Source organism: Pseudophryne corroboree, chromosome 9 (assembly GCF_028390025.1).
Source record: "Pseudophryne corroboree isolate aPseCor3 chromosome 9, aPseCor3.hap2, whole genome shotgun sequence".
Classification (NCBI taxonomy): domain Eukaryota; kingdom Metazoa; phylum Chordata; class Amphibia; order Anura; family Myobatrachidae; genus Pseudophryne; species Pseudophryne corroboree.
This window is the reverse complement of record NC_086452.1, coordinates 448697061-448716554: the sequence shown is the minus strand read 5'-3', so window position 1 is coordinate 448716554 and position 19494 is coordinate 448697061. Positions and strand designations below refer to the sequence as shown.

Here is a 19494-nt window from a genome sequence, read left to right as displayed (position 1 = left end):
GATGGGTAGATAGACCATGTACAGGTTCTGTTGTAGGATGATGGACTGTGTAAGGGTTGTGTGGTGGGTGTAATGGCTGTTGGTGGGTTGTGTGATGGGTAGATGGACATTGTACAGGTTCTGTTGTAGGATGATGGACTGTGTAAGGGTTGTCTGATGGGTGTATGGGCTGTGTGCGGGTTGTGTGGTGGGTGTATGGGCTGTGTGCAGGGGTTGTGTGATGGGTAGATAGACCATGTACAGGTTCTGTGGTAGGATGATGGACTGTGTGCGGGTTGTGTGATGGGTGGATGGACTGTGTAAGGTTTGTGTGATGGGTAGATAGACCATGTACAGGTTCTGTGGTAGGATGATGGACTGTGTAAGGGTTGTGTGGTGGGTGTATGGGCTGTGTGCTGGTTGTGTGATGGGTGTATGGGCTGTGTGCGGGTTGTGTGATGGGTGTATGGGCTGTGTGCGGGTTGTGTGATGGGTGTATGGGCTGTGTGCAGGGGTTGTGTGATGGGTAGATAGACCATGTACAGGTTCTGTTGTAGGATGATGGTCTGTGTAAGGGTTGTGTGGTGGGTGTATGGGCTGTGTGCGGGTTGTGTGATGGGTGTATGGGCTGTATGCAGGTTGTGTGATGGGTAGATAGACCATGTACAGGTTCTGTTGTAGGATGATGGACTGTGTAAGGGTTGTGTGGTGGGTGTATGGGCTGTGTGCGGGTTGTGTGATGGGTGTATGGGCTGTGTGCGGGTTGTGTGGTGTGTAGATGGACTGTGTGTACAGGTTCTGTGGTAGGATGATAGACTGTGTGCGGGTTGTGTGATGGGTGGATGGGCTGTTGGTGGGTTGTGTGATGGGTGTATGGGCTGTGTGCAGGGGTTGTGTGATGGGTAGATAGACCATGTACAGGTTCTGTGGTAGAATGATGGACTGTGTGCGGGTTGTGTGATGGGTGTATGTGCTGTGTGCGGGTTGTGTGGTGGGTAGATGGACTGTGTGTACAGGTTCTGTGGTAGGATGATAGACTGTGTGCGGGTTGTGTGATGGGTGGATGGGCGGTTGGTGGGTTGTGTGATGGGTGTATGGGCTGTGTGCGGGTTGTGTGATGGGTAGATGGACATTGTACAGGTTCTGTGGTAGGATGGTGGACTGTGTAAGGGTTGTCTGATGTGTGAATGGACTGTGTGCGGGTTGTGTGATGGGTAGATAGACCATGTACAGGTTCTGTTGTAGGATGATTGTCTGTGTAAGGGTTGTGTGGTGGGTGTATGGGCTGTGTGCGGGTTGTGTGATGGGTGTATGGGCTGTATGCAGGTTGTGTGATGGGTAGATAGACCATGTACAGGTTCTGTTGTAGGATGATGGACTGTGTAAGGGTTGTATGGTGGGTGTATGGGCTGTGTGCGGGTTGTGTGATGGGTGTATGGGCTGTGTGCAGGGGTTGTGTGATGGGTGTATGGGCTGTGTGCAGGTTGTGTGATGGGTAGATAGACCATGTACAGGTTCTGTGGTAGAATGATGTGTAAGGGTTGTGTGATGGGTGTATGGGTTGTGTGCGGGTTGTGTGATGGGTGTATGGGCTGTGTGATGGGTAGATAGACCATGTACAGGTTCTGTGGTAGGATGATAGACTGTGTAATTGTTGTGTGATGGGTGTATGGGCTGTGTGCGGGTTGTGTGATGGGTAGATGGACTGTGTACAGATTCTGTGGTAGGATGATAGACTGTTTAAGGATTGTTTGATGGGGTGTAATGGTTGTGTGGTGGGTAGATGGACCGTGTTCAGGTTCTGTGGTAGGATGATAGACTGTGTAATTGTTGTGTGATGGGTGTATGGGCTGTGTGCGGGATGGGTGTATGGACTGTGTGCGGGTTGTGTAATGGGTGGATGGGCTGTTGGTGGGTTGTGTGATGGGTAGATGGACCGTGTACAGGTTCTGTGGTAGGATGGTGGACTGTGTAAGGGTTGTCTGATGGGTGTATGGGCTGTGTGCAGGTTGTGTGATGGGTAGATAGACCATGTACAAGTTCTGTTGTAGGATGATGGACTGTGTAAGGGTTGTGTGGTGGGTGTATGGGCTGTGTAAGGGTTGTGTGGTGGGTGTATGGGCTGTGTGCGGGTTGTGTGATGGGTGTATGGGCTGTGTGCAGGTTGTGTGATGGGTAGATAGACCATGTACAGGTTCTGTTGTAGGATGATGGACTGTGTAAGGGTTGTGTGGTGGGTGTAATGGCTGTTGGTGGGTTGTGTGATGGGTAGATGGACATTGTACAGGTTCTGTTGTAGGATGATGGACTGTGTAAGGGTTGTCTGATGGGTGTATGGGCTGTGTGCGGGTTGTGTGGTGGGTGTATGGGCTGTGTGATGGGTGTATGGGCTGTGTGCAGGGGTTGTGTGATGGGTAGATAGACCATGTACAGGTTCTGTGGTAGGATGATGGACTGTGTGCGGGTTGTGTGATGGGTGGATGGACTGTGTAAGGTTTGTGTGATGGGTAGATAGACCATGTACAGGTTCTGTGGTAGGATGATGGACTGTGTAAGGGTTGTGTGGTGGGTGTATGGGCTGTGTGCTGGTTGTGTGATGGGTGTATGGGCTGAGTGCGGGTTGTGTGATGGGTGTATGGGCTGTGTGCGGGTTGTGTGATGGGTGTATGGGCTGTGTGCAGGGGTTGTGTGATGGGTAGATAGACCATGTACAGGTTCTGTTGTAGGATGATGGACTGTGTAAGGGTTGTGTGGTGGGTGTATGGGCTGTGTGCGGGTTGTGTGATGGGTGTATGGGCTGTATGCAGGTTGTGTGATGGGTAGATAGACCATGTACAGGTTCTGTTGTAGGATGATGGACTGTGTAAGGGTTGTGTGGTGGGTGTATGGGCTGTGTGCGGGTTGTGTGATGGGTGTATGGGCTGTGTGCGGGTTGTGTGATGGGTAGATAGACCATGTACAGGTTCTGTTGTAGGATGATGGACTGTGTAAGGGTTGTGTAATGGGTGTATGGGCTGTGTGCGGGTTGTGTGATGGGTGTATGGGCTGTGTGCAGGTTGTGTGATGGGTAGATAGACCATGTACAGGTTCTGTGGTAGAATGATGGACTGTGTGTAGGTTGTGTGATGGGTGTATGGGCTGTGTGTTGGTTGTGTGGTGGGTAGATGGACTGTGTGTACAGGTTCTGTGGTAGGATGATAGACTGTGTGCGGGTTGTGTGATGGGTGGATGGGCTATTGGTGGGTTGTGTGATGGGTAGATGGAGTGTGTACAGGTTCTGTGGTAGGATGATGGACTGTGTAAGGGTTGTGTGATGGGTGCATGGGCTGTGTGCGTGTTGTCTGATGGGTGAATGGGCTGTGTGCGGTTTGTGTGGTGGGTAGATGGACCGTGTACAGGTTCTGTTGTAGGATAATAGACTGTGTAAGGGTTGTGTGATGGGTGCATGGGCTGTGTGCGGGTTGTGTGGCGGGTAGATGGACTGTGTACAGGTTCTGTGGTAGGAAGCTGGGCCGCATAATGGTTATGTTACAGATGGATGGGCTGTGTGCGGGTTGTGTGGTGGGTAGATGGACTGTGTACAGGTTCTGTGGTAGGATTATGGACTGTGTAAGGGTTGTGTGATGGGTGTATGGGCTGTGTGTGGATTGTGTGGTGGGTAGATGGACTGTGTACAGATTCTGTGGTAGGATGATAGACTGTGTAAGGATTGTGTGATGGGGTGTATGGGCTGTGTGGGGGGAGGGTAGATGGACCGTGTACAGGTTCCGTGGTAGGATGATAGACTGTGTAATTGTTGTGTGATGGGCTATGTGCGGGTTGTGTGGTGGGTGTATGGGCTGTGTGCGGTTTGTGTGGTGGGTAGATGGACAGTGTACAGGTTCTGTGGTAGGATGATGGACTGTGTAAGGGTTGTGTGACGGATGGATGGGCTGTGTGCGGATTGTGTGGGGGGAGGGTAGATGGACTGTGTACAGGTTCCGTGGTAGGATGATAGACTGTGTAATTGTTGTGTGATGGGTGTATGGGCTGTTTGCGGGTTGTGTGGTGGGTAGATGGACCGTGTACAGGTTCTGTGGTAGGATGATAGACTGTAAGGGTTGTGTGATAGGTGGATGGGTTACATAGAAACATAGAATTTGACATATGGCCCATCCAGTCTGGTCTTTAGAATTAGGGTATTAGGGTTAGTTTAGGGTATAGGGTTGTGTGGTGGGTGGATGGGCTGTGTGGTGAGTAAATGGGCTGTGTTCTGGTTGTGTGGAGGGTAGAAGGGCTGTGTGGTGGATGGATTGGCTGCTTGTGAATTGTGTAGTGGGTGGATGGACTGCATGCGGATTGTGTGGCGGGTGGATGGACTGCATGCGGATTGTGTGGTGGGTGGATGGACTGCGTGCGGATTGTGTGGCGGGCGCACTGGCTGGGTGCGGGTTGTGTGGATGGGCTGGAGTGCTGCTCATTGCTTCAAAGACAGGATATGCTAAATACAATTCTAACAATGTGCACTCTCCAAGGTCAACAAAAGTTTACAATATCAGGATATCCAAATCTTGGAGGTAATTTCTAATAAACTTTGTTTTCTGTTTAGGAAGGAGTACATTATATATTATTTTCAGGGTGGGTGTAAGTCCTCCCCAGATATAACTGATCATCACTACTAAAATTACTTATCTTCCATACATCCATCAGCCGGCGATGCTTTTTGTTTTCCCTTTTATTCTCCATGATGACTTGGACTAATTGAAGCTATATTTCAGCCCTGTTTTCAGGCTGAATGCTCCAGCATAGACGGAGAGCGGTAACGTGTAACGCGCCGGGTGCGCGATGTTACCTGTGCTCCTCTCTCAGACGCCAGTATAAATATTTCCCTGGCTTTGATGTCTGCTCCCGACTTTGTTTGGTTCTGGCTGAGCGGTGCAGGCATGCTAAGTGCTGTCCTGACAGTCGCAGTCACATGCACTAATAAAGAGTCACTGGCTGGAAATAAAAGCTGAAATGATGTTGACCTAACATATTTATGAGCTCTCAGTGCATTTGTATATACATCGTTTTATTGCACAATCGTTTGTTAATATCCTTTAAACTTTCAACCCTTGTTTTGGCACAATATGCGCGTCTGGCCGGTTCCCCGGGGCGTTAATAGGGCAAACGTAGTACGTACATCGCTTACATACATTACAGGGGGCATAGGGTTTAAATGTGGGAAAATGTCTTTTATTTTGGAGAGATTATTTTATACTGTGTGTGTGTACCCGCTCTTTAGGGACAGAGTAGAGAGATTTAATTATTGATATACTGGAGCACCAACGCACTCAATAGCGCTTGGGAACACACAGTAATAAAACTAGAATGTGTATTTGCGCTAGGACACTAGCTTACAGTCTGTAGGGTAACAGGAGTTTAATACATGTTTTAAAGTACCATGGGGGTCATTCCGAGTTGATCGCACGCTGCAACTTTTTGTAGCCCGTGCAATCAACTAGACGCCGCCTATGGGGGAGTGTATTTCTGCATAGCAGGGCTACGATCGCTTGTGCAGCCCCGCTACGCAAAATGCACCCGGCGGGTGAAATGAGCGACCTGCTAGATTGAGTCAATCTAGCAGCAGCGATAGCGAAGCGCGGGGCCACGCATCGATATCGCTGTGGGGGGGGGTACACACGGAGAGATCTTGCTGAAAATCTAAGCAATCTAGTCAGATTGCTTAGATTATCGCTCCGTGAGTACCCCCCTTAAGAGTTACTCACCCTGTGCGATGAATCCAGCGATGCAGGTCCTGGAATTGACGTCAGACATCCGTCCTCCAAACGCCTTGACACTCCTGCGTTTGGATCTCCACGCCCAGAAAACGGTGAGTTGACGCCCGGTTCCGCCTTCCTCCTGTCAATCTTCTTGCGGTCGCCGCTGTGACCGCTTTCTTTGTTAGCGGCGTCGCTGGGGCAACGATGCGCCTGCGCAATGCGGCCGCAGCGCATGCGCAGTTCCGACCCGATCGCACGGCTGCGAAGAAGTGCAGCGTGCGATTGGGACGGAAGGACCCCCCATGTGCTTAATATTGGTCCGCCTACATTGCATGAAGTGCTTAATGGGCTATATGACATAAAGCCCGAATCAGAGCTGATCGTAGATGGGCTAAAATTTGCACATCTACGATCAGAATCCATGCGGGGGGACACCCAGCACATGGCTAGTCTGCCCCGCATGTCAAGCCTTACCCCCATCCCCCGGACGCAGAGGTGCTAAAGCATCGCACGGCGGCAATGCTTTCGCACCCGGCGAGTAGCTCCCTGCCTTTGCAGCCTAGCTGCGTTGACAGGCAGCTACCCGCCATGTTTTATGGGTCGCAGCGGCTGCATGTGATGTCATGCAGCCGCCGCAGCCCGCCCCAGCAACGGTCCAGACACGCCTGCATTGTCCAGACCATGCCCCCCAGTGGCGTTCTAATGCCGCTGGCACGCCCCCTCCCGCTGTGCGACCGCCTCTGCCTGTCAATCAGGCAGAGGCGATCGCAGCAGTGATCAGCTGCGCGCGCGATCGCTGCCGTTGCAGCGATCAAGTCTGAATTAAGCCCCTAGTAACACCGCAGTGCTGGTCTTGGGGGCTCGGAAGGTTGTTTGAGTATGGAAAGAGAAAACATGTAAGTTTTGTGTGATCTGTGTAGAGATCTGTAACCAGGTAGAATAAAATAGAGAGGTGTATTGAAGTAGAGTTGAATAGAAAGGTGGTGATTGTGTCATTGATTCTGCCTGATTACACGTAATAATAATGTTATTTTTATAGCACTTTTCTCCTAATAGGACTCAAAGTGCTTTACATTTGCCTATACAGCACAAAATATAAAACAATATTAACAGTGGATATTAGTGGAATGCTGAGTAAACAGGAATTTAGACTGGAGTCTGTTTTTGCAGGATTCTATAGTGGCGGCTTCTCGCACTGTGCGGGGAAGAGAGTTCCGTAGAGTCAGAGCCACAAAGGTGAAAGCTCGACCCCCAGATGTATTCAGGGAGATTCTAGGTACTGCTAATAGTCCTTCATCCACAGACCGCAGTAATCGAGTGGGGCAGTAAGGAATCAGAAGCTGCTTCAGGTACCTAGGGCACATACAGTATGTAAAATAAAATTAGCTCCGCTTCTTTCATATAAATTCTCCCTTTTAGAACTGGAATAATTTGAAGAAGAAACCCTACAATATCTGCAGTGTATCCAGTCGGATAGAATAGATGGGGCTGTAATATGATACATTGTCTTTGCTTAATTGTACTTCGCAAAGAGACGTACCGCTTTATTTTATCACGCAGGTAGTTGTGCCTAGTGCATTTGGGCCTGAGGATATGACCACTATTAGCTGCTGGTTTGGCTGTGAATCAGCATTAAACATAGAAACATAGAATTTGCCGACAGATAAGAACCACATGGCCCATTTAGTCTGCCCGTTAGGGTATTAGGGTTGGGGTTAGGGTCGGGATTTACAGTTGTTAGGGTCAGGATTAAGGTAGGGATTCCATTGTGATATGACGGGACCCGCAATTACAATATGTAGCAAGAATGTCATTAAATGTTCTAAATATTGTCATAAATGTTGCACAGTATGGGTTGGCAACTTTTCGCAACAGATCCCTCCAAGTTACACAAGCGTGGACGTACGCTCGCTCACCGTCTGTGCCAGGAGTGACTGCTGTGACGTTCTCTGCACAGTAGGTTACGCACACCATCACTGGACATTCACTATTGCCAGTGGTCTCGAGGGCTTAGCTTAGTGGGAAGTGGCTATGGCATGGGGGAAGTTCCGCATGTGGCTTGGGCAGAGAGTAGATTATTGCTAAGGCACAGAGCACAAACCTTCTTTATAGGACCCTTGCAGAGACTAGAAAGCTATACGATGCTTCCCGAAAAATTGCAACTTTGGGCTCATACTACGGGGAGATTTATCAAATCTTGGAGAGAGATATAGCACCAACCAATCGGCTGTTAACTGTTTTTTGGGGGTGTTTTTTTTAGCACAGCCTGTAACATGACAGCCGTTGATTGGTTAGTACTTTTATCCCTCTCCAAGGTTTGAGACTTTTGTCCAGCTGACCATGTTCCTGCCTGTAGATCTGACCCGCCTTTAGGGTAACTTCACTCAGGAATATGTTCAACTTCTAAGATTTCCCGGGATTTAGCTATAGTGTATTACTGTCGATCTCAGCAATAATTACCTGAGCCGAGAAAAACCAAAACAAACCAGGGATAGTTTTACTAACACACCTGCCCCCACCACAGTGACCATCACTGTCACTCTTCTGGCTCATGAATGATGTAAGATAGAGGAGCACCTCCCCTTAACATGGCCAGTGCATTACTGGGACATGAATATGGACGGTGGCAGAATTGTGTTGTGGGCGGTGGATGTTTGGTGTGAGGTAATGTGTGTGTGCTAGACCGTGCTGGTGACACTGGGGTGTGTTTGAGGGTATGTGAGTGAGTCTGTGTGTGTGTGGGGGGGGGGGGGGGGGGGTTGGTGGTATGCTGGTGACTGTGTGTATATGGTAGTAGTGATTGTTGGTGTGTAAGTACTTTGTGGTTGCAGTTGTGTGGTGGGCTAGGAATAACACTATGGTGTGGGGCAAAGAATGAGGAGGAGACGGATGTGAGTGGGAACAGCCAATCGTGTATTTGTGAGTAGGCCCCTTGCTTCTTTAGTGAACGTGTAGGACAGTCGTTGTCAGGTCTGACTGTATAGGGACGTGGCTATCTACTCACACTGGCATTGCTGAATGGGGGTACCCGTAAGGAAGGGAGAAAAACCTAATTAGATGTGTCAAATTCTCATTTGCATACTCATAACATCACAGTATTGGTGCCTATACACTTGTGAGATAATCGGTGCTAACCTTCGATTTCGACCGCATCTGTGAGAGAAATCGAAGGATTGTATGCACATTTTAGGTACCTATCGACGCGATGCGCGGGCACGCCGGTCGAATCTCATGTCTCAAGATAGTATGTGCTGCCCTTAATATTTATCGTATCGCAGTGCGATCGCATGTGTTTTTAAAAACACATGCTATATTTCGCACTGCAATGTGCGATGGGCACCTGCCGGAGCGGATGGAGGCCGCTCCCACTCGGTGGTGACGTTCCCATCACGTGATTACCATGCGATCTATCGCATGATCGCATGGTTATCACTTTGGCAGTTCAGGTGCGATTTTATCGCACCTGAACTGCCGGTGCGATGCCCCGCGATGTCGCGTCGCACAAATGTATGGGCACCAATATGGGCTTATTATCGACCAGACATGTGAAAGCTTGTGTCCACCAAGAGGTTTGTTGGGCCTGGGCAACATTCGTTTACCTCATTCTTACCTCATGTTGGGCCTTCTCCTCATGCTCCAGCGAAACAGTCCCAGTTTATTTCTAACATGGAGGAGGAGAAGCTTCCTGGCTAAGAAACTTCCACCTTCCCCTCCATATCAGCGCAACCTTGCCGATTTGAGAATGCTGACATCCAGGAGGTACATGGAGAAGGATACCCAGGTGGGCAGGGTGAGGCATGAAACCACAAATTGGCTTGGCGTGGTTCCCGGATTGCGTTGCATGGAGTGGGTTCATGCTCTTGTGCCCCACCAAGTTCACTGGAAGAGTGGCGGGTTGCGGGTGGGACCCAAGAGAACTCCCTGCAAATTTGGAAGTTTCACGGAACTTCCGGGATCGTGGGCAAGTATGTGTCAACGACTGGTGCTCTGAGAAGGTGTAGTGGTGAAATTAGGGATAATGTCAGGCACAAGGCCTAATGCCCAGCCTCAGCTAGGCCTGGCTCTGGTCCTGATTGGGCAGTTTCCAGTCATCAGTATACGTTCTATGTCGGGGTAAGCTCTTTGTGGGTTATTCAGTATTGTATCGATTTTCTACTTTGCATGTAATGTCTGGTAAATGTGTATATTCAGCAATACATCAGCTAGAAATGCTGTAAAATAAACACCGGGGGAAACGTTACTTTGCCAAAACTAAAAATAGGAAAAGCAGAAAATTGTGCCGTACAATAGAGGATCTGACTTCTGCCAAGTTCCAGAATCAGAAACACCTGTGAGATCCAGGGGGTCCCGCAGCAGGGCAGCCGGACGCTCCGGATCTTGGCTCTGGTGACTGCTTGGCGGGTCCACGGATTATTTTTCCACAGTAAGTGATTGTAAGCTCATAGGGTTTGTTATTTACTCACATGAAGTCGGACACGGGGGCCTTTTCTTTCACTGTGTGATCATTCTGTCTGCCTCTTTCCTCTGTACAATGTTACAGAGTGATACCACTGTATAAATAAATGAGCAAGAGTCCTTTCAGTATAAAGTAGCTGTTTGCGCTATTCTGGTGTTTTTAGATACGTATTAATAAAGTAGAATTTATGGGGGGGGTGCTAACTTTATACATTTTTATGTTCCTTTTTCTGTGTACAATTTCAGCACTGAGTGGTGAATGCATAAGAATAATAATTTGGTTGCACCACTGTTAAGAACTGATAATTCCATAAAGCTAGCTCATGTGTCATGAACACAATGTACTTTTGTTTGATCTGTGTACAGTAGAATGATTAGTTTTGCACACTATTCCGAACAAACCCATGGTGAAAAGAAGATGCGTCGATGAGATGAGGGATGTGCGAACACAGAGAACTTTGGGCATGGCAGGGAGATTGTAGTAATTTGGGACAGGATATGACATCATCGGGGTATAGGCAAGTCATAGCACCAAAAATCTATGTTGTTACAGGAGCCTGGTTACCTCATAGCTTGCACCGGAAGACCACACAGAACGTTGCCTAGCGTATACATTCCCCTGTACTAAACACAGTAAAGCTAATTTGTTTACTGCACTTGAAACATAAATGCAAAGTATTTTACGTTCTCCAGAACAGTGCCACCCAGTGGCTAGATCTGTTAGTGACTCGGATCCTTTTGAATTATGCTCAAATATGGGAGTACCCTAGTTTATGTCCAGAAAAGCAGCCATACGCCATATATATTATGTCAGAATTCATATTTCTTTAGAATATTGACTTATTGATGGAGTTTTGCACCTTAGTACAACAGTCCCCTGTAATAGCGGCTCATATCTTGTGGCCCTTGGCTGGGGTCCTTCCTCTAAGCCCCAGTATTACCTGAGAAGAGGCAATGTTTGAGGGTGGACTGGTTATGTGCCCAGTAAATAGTGAGAGCGCTGTAAGTGCCGTGGAACAGCCTGTCTGCCTGTATCACTTTGCACGCACTAGTGATATATTGTTTCCTTTCTGTCCTGCAGGCCAACGACGATTACAGCGTGATTGGACGTTCCCTGTTCAAAAAGGAGACCAACATCCAGCTGTTTGTGGGACTGAAGGTCAAGTTGTCCACAGGAGACGAGGGGGTTATAGAAGGAAGCTTCGGGCAAAGTGGAAAGTTTAAAATCCGAATCCCGAGTGAGTACATTTATTGCACTGCACCGCTAAGTTGGGAGTGTGAGCTGTTGTGTGTATTGTAGTGTGTGATATTTATTATCAGTTACCTATATTGCGCACACACATTAAGTAGCGCTTTACAATATTACTTGTGTTACAGCGATCCCCCTCTATGCCTGACGCGGCCTGGAAAGGAGGTCTTTGCTTCTGCACGCCATTTGGCGCTGCCTGCGCTGGGAGAGTATTTACAGCCGCAGCAGACATCCAGGGGTTTATGACGCTCATTACAAAGCAGGCGGCTTGTTGTCCAGCCATTGGGCAAATCGGAGAAGAGCGAGTGATATTTTATGTTTCGCTAGTAAATTTCTAAATAGTTCCAGAAGTATCTGCTAATGTTCGTATGATCCGATTGGCTGCATTGTCATTCAGACTTGTCTACACAGTGACCGTTACAGCTGGGCAAGCTTAAATGTTCTGTGCTGCGTATATACTAGAGCTCTGATTGGCTACATATTTTTCTTACGCCAACACATTAATCCTGTGTTTTTATATCGAGTTTTGAAGAATAAATGCAATAGGTGCTCAGGGCCCACACCTAAAATGCGTCCTAGAGGATGCTGGGGACTCCAAAAGGACCATGGGGTATAGACGGGATCCGCAGGAGACATGGGCACTTTAAGACTTTAAACGGGTGTGAACTGGCTCCTCCCTCTATACCTCTCCTCCAGACCTCAGTTAGATTCTGTGCCCAGAGAGACTGGACACTCACAGGGGAGCTCTCCTGAGTTTCTCTGTAAAAAAGACTTTTGTTAGGTTTTTTATGTTCAGGGAGACCTGCTGGCTACAGGCTCCCTGCATCGTGGGACTGAGGGGAGAGAAACAGACCTACTTCTGTGAGTTCAAAGGCTCTGCTTCTTATGCTACTGGACACCATTAGCTCCAGAGGGTCCGATCACTTGGTGCGCCTAGCTGCTCGTTCCCGGAGCCGCGCCGTCACCCCCCTCACAGAGCCAGAAGATAGAAGCCGGGTGAGTATTACGAAGAAAAGAAGACTTCAGTGACGGCAGAAGACTTCAGTATTGCGGTACCGCGCAGCGGTCGCGCTGCGCGCCATGCTCCCACACACACATACGGCGGCACTAGCAGGGTGCAGGGCGCAGGGGGTGCGCCCTTGGCAGCATGAATACTGAAGTTCAGCACTGGCAAAATATATATTAGAAGTGCCTAGGCACTAAATATAGATCCCCCGCCAGTATAAAACGTTTGAATATGAGCGGGACTCAAGCGCGCCAATGAGGGGGCGTGGCTTAGCCCTGACAGCTAACCAGCGCCATTTTCTCTTCATAGGAGATGCAGAGACGCTGGCCCGGACCTCCGGGCTTCTGTACAAGTAACGGTGCAAAACGGGGGGGGGGGGGGGGGGTGCACAGTAATTTGGTGCTATTATCATTTCATATAAAAGCGCTAGCAGGTCTGAGGCAGTGTGTATATAGTCTCAGTACCGGGATAGGCGCTGGGGTGTGAGCTGGTAAACTCCCTCTGTGTTTCTCTAACCTATAGCCCAGTGTGATTGTGCGTGTCGGTACGTGTGTGTTGACATGTCTGGGGCTGAGTGCCCCTCCCCCCTGGAGGAAGTTGCAGTGGGGGCAGATAAGGCGCTGGGAGTGACCCTGTCGGCACCGCCAACAGCTGATTGGGTAGATATGTTGAGTACGTTGAATGCAAATGTGGCGTTATTGACTAAGAGGCTGGATAAATCTGATTCTCAGACCCAAACATGGAGAAAATCCATGGAGGACGCCTTGTCTCAGGTCCAGACCCCCTCAGTGTCACAAAAGCATTAATTTACCCAGATAGCAGATACTGATACCGACACGGACTCTGACTCCAGTGTCGACTATAGTGATGCCAGTTTGAATCCTAAACTGGTTAAGAGTATTAAGTACATGATTGTGGCAATTAAGGACGTATTACATATCACAGAAGTCCCTACTATTCCTGATACAAGGGTTTGTTTGTATAAGGGTAAAAAACCTGAGGTGACGTTTCCCCCCTCTCATGAACTGAACACTCTTTTTGAAAAAGCTTGGGAATCTCCTGACAAAAGGTTACAGATTCCCAAAAGAATTCTAATGGCATATCCATTCCCCTCCGAGGACAGGGAAAAGTGGGAGTCAACCCCCAATGTGGACAAAGCTCTGTCACGGCTGTCCAAAAAGGTGGCGCTTCCGTCTCCTGACACGGCTGCCCTAAAGGACCCTGCGGATCGTAAGCAGGAAACTACCTTAAAATCCATTTATGTCACTACGGGTACGCTGCTCAGACCTGCCGTTGCGTCGGCATGGGTAAGTAGCGCTATTGGAAAGTGGGCAGATAACTTGGTATCTGACATAGATACCCTGGATAAGGATAACATTCTTTTGACTCTTGGTTATATCAGGGACGCTGCAGCCTACCTAAAGGATGTGGCGAGGGATATTGGCCTGTTGGGATCAAGGGCCAATGCCATGGCAGTCTCGGCCAGGAGAGCACTGTGAATTCATTAATGGAATGCTGATGCCGATTCTAAGAAAGCTATGGAGGCTCTCCCGTATAAGGGTGGTGTCTTATTTGGTGACGGCCTCGCTGATCTGGTATCTACGGCTACCGCGGGTAAGTCATAATTTCTTCCTTATGTCCCTGCACAACAGAAAAAGACGCCTCACTATCAGATGCAGTCCTTTCGGCCCAATAAATACAAAAAAGGAAGAGGGTCGTCCTTCCTTGCCTCTAAAGGTGGAGGAAGGGGAAAAAGGTCGCCTGCTGTGGCAGATTCCCAGGAGCAGAAGTCCTCCCCGGCTTCTGCCAAGTCCACCGCATGACGCTGGGGCTCCTCTGCCTGAGTCCGCACCGGTGGGGTACGTCTCCGACTCTTCAGTCAGGTCTGGTTTCACTCGGGCCTGGATCCTTGGGTGTTAGAAATAGTATCCCAAGGGTACAAACTGGAGTTTCAAGACGTGCCCCCCCCCCCCCCCCCCACGATTTTTCAAATCAGCGTTGCCAGTTTCGCTGCTAGAAAGGGAAGTAGTGTGCGCTGCGATACAAAAGCTGTGTCAACAGCGGGTCATTGTCACGGTACCCTCGTCACAACTGGGAGGAGGGTTTTATTGGAGCCTGTTCGTCGTCCCAAAGCCGGATGGCTCGGTCAGACCGATCCTGAACCCTAAAATTCCTCAAATTATATCTGAAAAGTTTCAAATTCAAGATGGAATCTCTCCGAGCAGTGATCTCCAGTCTAGAAGGGGGGGATTTTATGGCGTCAGTCGACCTCAAAGATGCCTATATACATGTCCCAATATATCCTCCACATCAAGCTTTCCTGAGGTTTGCTGTTCAGGATTGTCATTACCAATTTCAGACGTTGCCGTTTGGTCTTTCCACGGCTCCAAGGATTTTCACCAAAGTAATGGCGGAAATGATGGTGCTCCTACGCAAGCAGGGTGTCACAATTATCCCGTACTTGGATGATCTCCTGATAAAGGCGAGATCAAAGGAGCAGTTACTAAGAAATGTTGCGCTCTCCCTGACAGTTCTGCAACAACATGGTTGGATCCTAAATTTGCCAAAGTCACAGTTGGTTCCGACAACACGGCTGTCTTTCTTGGGCATGATCCTGGACACGGAACTGCAGAGAGTGTTTCTCTCAGGGGAAAAAGCTCTGGAAATCCAGAACATGGTCAAGGAGATTCTGAAACCGGCAAGAGTGTCGATTCATCAATGCACTCGGGTGCTGGGGAAGATGGTGGCAGCCTACGAAGCCATTCCGTTTGGCAGGTTCCATGCCAGGGTGTTTCAGTGGGACCTGTTGGACAAGTGGTCCGGGTCTCACCTGCACATGCACCAGAAAATAAACCTATCTTCCAGGACCAGAATATCTCTCCTGTGATGGCTCCAAAGTTCTCACCTCCTAGAGGGACGCAGGTTCGGGGTCCAGGATTGGGGCCTGGTGACCACGGATGCAAGCCTCCGAGGCTGGGGGGCAGTCACACAGGGGGAAAATTTCCAGGGAAAATGGTCAAGCCAGGAAGCTTGTCTGCACATAAACGTTCTGGAATTAAGAGCCATCTACAACGGCCTTCTACAAGCGGAACATCTTCTTCGCGGTCTGCCCGTCCTGATTCAGTCGGACAACATAACAGCAGTGGTGTACATAAACCGCCAGGGTGGAACAAAGAGCAGAGCGGCGATGGCGGAGGCCACAAAAGTGGAAAAACATGTAAGCGCTCTGTCAGCGGTATTCATTCCGGGCGTGGACAACTGGGAAGCAGACTTCCTCAGCAGACACGATCTCCATCCAGGAGAGTGGGGTCTTCATCAAGAGGTCTTTGCAGAAATGACAAGTCATTGGGGAATTCCTCAAATAGACATGATGGCGTCTCGCCTCAACAAGAAGCTTCAGAGATATTTTTCCAGGTCGAGGGACCCTCAAGCCAGTGCAGTGGACGCCCTGGTAACACCGTGGGTGTTTCAGTCGGTATATGTGTTCCCTCCACTTCCACTCATTCCAAAGGTGATAAGGATCATGAGAAGAACAAGGGTTCAGGCGATACTCATTGTTCCAGATTGGCCACGGGGGGCCTGGTATCCGGATCTTCAGGAATTACTCATAGGAGATCCCTGGCCTCTTCCTCTGAGAGAGGATCTGTTACTGCAAGGGCCGTACGTGTTCCAGGACTTACCGCGGTTGCATTTGACGGCGTGGCTGTTGAACGCCAAATCCTAGCTCGAAAGGGTATTCCCGGTGAAGTCATCCCCACTCTGCTTAAAGCTAGACAGGAGGTTACGGTGAAGCATTATAACCGTATTTGGAGAAAGTATGTGTTACGTGTGAATCCAAGAAGGCTCCTACGGAAGAATTTCAGCTGGGTCGTTTTCTCCATTTTTTGCAGGCAGGTGTGGATGCGGGCCTAAAATTAGGCTCTATTAAAGTGCAGATTTCGGCCTTATCAATTTTCTTTCAAAAAGAATTGGCTTCCCTTCCAGAGGTTCAGACTTTCGTGAAAGGAGTGCTGCACATCCAACCTCCGTTTGTGCCCCCATTGGCACCATGGGACCTTAACGTGGTGTTGCAGTTTCTTATGTCACACTGGTTTGAACCTTTACGAAAGGTTGAGTTAAAATTTCTCACCTGGAAAGTGGTCATGCTTATGGCCTTGGCGTCAGCAAGGCGGGTGTCGGAATTAGCGGCTTTGTCTCACAAGAGCCCCTATTTGATTTTCCATGTGGATATAGCGGAATTGAGAACTCGTCAACAATTTCTGCCAAAGGTGGTTTCTTCGTTTCACATGAACCAACCTATTCTGGTGCCTGTGGCTACTGAAGCCTTGGCTGATTCAAAGTCTCTCGATGTAATCAGAGCTTTGAAAATCTATGTCGCCAGAACGGCTCAGATTAGGAAATCAGAGGCTCTGTTTGTCCTGTATGCTCCCAACAAGATTGGGGCTCCTGCTTCTAAGCAGACTATTGCACGCTGGATCTGTAATACGATTCGGCATGCTCATTCTACGGCTGGATTGCCGTTACCGAAGTCGGTGAAGGGCCATTCTACCAGGAAGGTGGGCTCATCTTGGGCGGCTGCCCGAGGAGTCTCGGCAGTTCAACTTTGCCGAGCAGCTACTTGGTCGGGTTCAAACACTTTTGCTAAGTTCTACAAGTTTGATACCCTGGCTGATAAGGACCTCATGTTTGCTCAGTCGGTACTGCAGAGTCGTCCGCACTCTCCCGCCCGGTCTGGAGCTTTGGTATAAACCCCATGGTCCTTTTGGAGTCCCCAGCATCCTCTAGGACGTATGAGAAAATAGGATTTTAATACCTACTGGTAAATCCTTTTCTCCTAGTCCGTAGAGGATGCTGGGCGCCCGTCCCTGTGCGGACTATATCAGCAGTACTTGTTAATAGTTATTGCTTTTGTTACACAGAGGTTGTGTTTCGGTTATGTTCAGCCTGTTGCTGTTTTTGGTTCATGCTGTTAACTGGTATTTTCTTAAAAGCCATGTTGTATGGTGTGTTGTGGTGTGAGCTGGTATGTATCTCACCCTCAGTTTGACAAAAAATCCTTTTCCTCGAAATGTCCGTCTCCCTGGGCACAGTTCCTATAACTGAGGTCTGGAGGAGGGGCATAGAGGGAGGAGCCAGTTCACACCCATTTAAAGTCTTAAAGTGCCCATGTCTCCTGCGGATCCCGTCTATACCCCATTGTCCTTTTGGAGTTCCCAGCATCCTCTACGGACCAGGAGAAAAGGATTTACCGGTAGGTGTTAAAATCCTATTTTGTCTAGAGTAAAGTTATAGCTGGGTTCCCAATTAGCCGTGGGTGTTTTTTCTGTTCCGGAACTGCTGAGGAGGGGCTTGTGGGTAGCTCCGCCTGGTGCATCCCCGCTCCCAGCTGTGCCACACTACCCTGATGTCCACCTGTGACTGTAAGATGATCATGGAGCCCGAGGCCGCAATTAGTGGTGGGTGAGCGAGGGTGCCGTACAGGACTTAGAGGCTGGAACCATCGTTGCCCCATGGCACTTGCATTTGGGTTGCAGAGTGAGCAGGCTGGAGAGCTACCCGGCAATTCCCTCTTACTGGACCTTGGCGACCCCACCCCCCCTTTTAATGACATCATGTGATAACGGGTCGCGTCCATCACAGGACAGTTTATTCTCCTGCTACAGACCTGTCCTGGAGAGGCTCTGAGTAGGGTGAATGATGTTTTGCATTAAACTGAATGGACTCCTTGTTATTATGCACAGATGTTGTGTAGTTTTGGAGCATAGCCTTGTTAGTCTACATAGGCAAACGCGTTGGAGGGGATTCCAGTTGACCAGCAGCCACTGCACTCAGTATAAAGGGCTGAACGTGTGTCTGTGGATCTGAGTGCTCAATCATTGCACCAGAGAGATCATTGGGCTTGCATATATCTGATGTACTGTATTACATACACCGCACTTTGTTTGGGGCAGACTATAGTTTGTTACTGTACATGACAATTATACATCTTTCATGGGCTGGCGACAGTTGCTTTAAAATCAAACATCTGGAAACCCCCCCTCCAGAAAGTTACAGCGTTTATATTATACAGGTACTTCGGGTTACTGACTTCTGAGATACTTCCATTATGGGTTAATCTCAACTATCATGAACTTCAGCTGCTGATTTCTTTGAACCCATTTGTACACCTCAACAACGACGGAGCAGCCTCTGCTGAAGCTCATACCTCACCTGGGTCATCCATGAGCAATCGGTCAGACGCCCATTGGAATGAATTTGCGATAGCGGGAACATTGTAGGACCTCTGCATTGCAGTGTAATGCGGAATATGACCCACAGTCCACTCCATCTGTAAATGTCATTAAGTGTTAAATATATCATCTCCGTTAGCTGCCCAAGGTCTGGGAGGGCCTAAAATCATCCTATAACTGGGTGATGTCAGCATTATCCACATACTTGTCCCATTATTCCGGCACAATGCAACCAGACTGTACAGAATAGCATGTGTACGGAGGAGGGAGGCGTAGGATGTAGCTCACAGTCTTTTGGGGGTCACGGAGGGGAAGTTTAGACTATTAGGGAAGCTTAGGCAGACTATTTTGATTTTCTTTTGCCGTGTATTTATTTTGAAAGGGGGGGGGGGGGGGCAGAAATCCAGTGCTGTTTTAACAGTTAAAACAAGATGGGATTTGGGGGGGGGGGGGGGGGAGAGTATGATACATCTCCTATGAACTGCAGTTCACATTCCTGCATCAGGTCAGCGTTGCCTCTTAATGTGCCTGCATCCTGTTTGTGGGATGTCTTTCTCTTTTTTTCTTTCTTTTTTTTATTTCATTAAAAGCGACCGATCGGATTCCTTTATCCCGCAAACTTTTCAGTGTGCCTTAGCCCACAGATTACTTCCATAAAGAATTAGAAGTAACCTTTTCCTGACTCGCTTTGATGGCGGCGTATACCGTAGAAGGCTTAGTGTGCACACGCTGGATATGTTTGTGGCCCTCTCTCTGAGCATTAGGGTTTAAACATTTCCTCTTTTCACCAAGTTATTCTGTATGTTTCATGACCTTGTAAATTAGTAGTGGAGA

At 48.8% G+C, this 19494-nt stretch overlaps 1 protein-coding gene across 1 annotated transcript in view; it reads left to right on the top strand.

Moving 5' to 3' along the window:
- Positions 1 to 19494, top strand: part of EEFSEC (eukaryotic elongation factor, selenocysteine-tRNA specific) — a 222087-nt gene that overhangs the window by 151651 nt on the left and 50942 nt on the right. Inside the window, exon 6 of the mRNA XM_063941172.1 lies at positions 11257 to 11413. Coding sequence (XP_063797242.1) covers positions 11257 to 11413 — 157 coding nt within the window. The remainder of the gene's footprint in view (positions 1 to 11256; positions 11414 to 19494) is intronic.